Source organism: Nestor notabilis, unplaced genomic scaffold, assembly GCF_000696875.1.
Source record: "Nestor notabilis isolate BGI_N333 unplaced genomic scaffold, ASM69687v1 scaffold27874, whole genome shotgun sequence".
Classification (NCBI taxonomy): Eukaryota; Metazoa; Chordata; class Aves; order Psittaciformes; family Psittacidae; genus Nestor; species Nestor notabilis.
This window is the reverse complement of record NW_009927332.1, coordinates 1-853: the sequence shown is the minus strand read 5'-3', so window position 1 is coordinate 853 and position 853 is coordinate 1. Positions and strand designations below refer to the sequence as shown.

Below are 853 nucleotides of genomic sequence, written 5' to 3'. Positions count from 1 at the left end.
CTCCACCAGCCCCTGCTGAGAGGCCAGTCCCGAGGCCACCCAGCACCCCGAGAGCCGCCTCCCCCTGCACCCCGTTACCTTCCCCGATGAACTTCTGCACCAGCTCCGAGCCCGACACACGGATGAAGGTGCAGTCGGTGTGGTGGGCCACAGCCCTGGCCAGCAAGGTCTTGCCTGTGCCAGGGGGTCCGTAGAGCAGCACGCCCTGCAGGGGCCACACGGACACCTCAGCACCCCGTCCACGCTGCACGGGCAGCAGGGGACACCCCCAGAGGTGACACAGTGGCACTGAAGAGCCCCCAAATGCCGGCCCCCACCACAGACCCCCAGCACTTGCCTTGGGCTGGGCGATCCCCAGCGCCTCAAAGAGCTCAGGGTGCTTGACCGGCAGCTCGATCACCTCCTTGATTTCCTTAATCTGCTTGTCCAAGCCCCCGATCATCTCGTAGGTGGAATCTGGAACCTTCTCCACCATCATGAGGGACACGAGAGGGTCCACTTTGTTGGGCAGGATCTTGTGCAGGGTGTAGCTGTCGTTGCGCAGCGCCACGCGGCAGTTTGGGGTCACCTGCAGCGAGCAGGGGGGAGCTCAGCACCCCTGGGCAGGGCCAGGACAGGCAGCTCCGGGCTTCCCACGTCCCCTCAAGCATTGCCAGGACACTCACGTCGTTGATGTCGATGTTCTTGTCCACGTCCACCACGAACTTCCCCTCTGGGTGCACCTGGAAAGCGACAGTTGCCCAATATCCACAACGGGTGCTCGGAGCAGGGCACAGGAGCCAGGGAGCTCGGCCACCCCCAAACACCCTGCAGCCCCTCCTGCCCCCCAAGGCCTGTGCCAGCTGCCTCCCAC

The 853-nt window shown here is 64.8% G+C and overlaps 1 protein-coding gene across 1 annotated transcript; it reads right to left on the bottom strand.

Moving 5' to 3' along the window:
- Positions 1-46: 46 nt before the first annotated feature.
- PSMC5 (proteasome (prosome, macropain) 26S subunit, ATPase, 5) lies at positions 47-759 on the bottom strand (the record flags this gene model as incomplete). Its single annotated transcript, XM_010014017.1, has 3 exons — positions 47-205; positions 338-568; positions 666-759. Coding segments are annotated over 3 exons (484 nt in total), but the record flags the coding sequence as incomplete, so codon positions are not given.
- Positions 760-853: the final 94 nt, after the last annotated feature.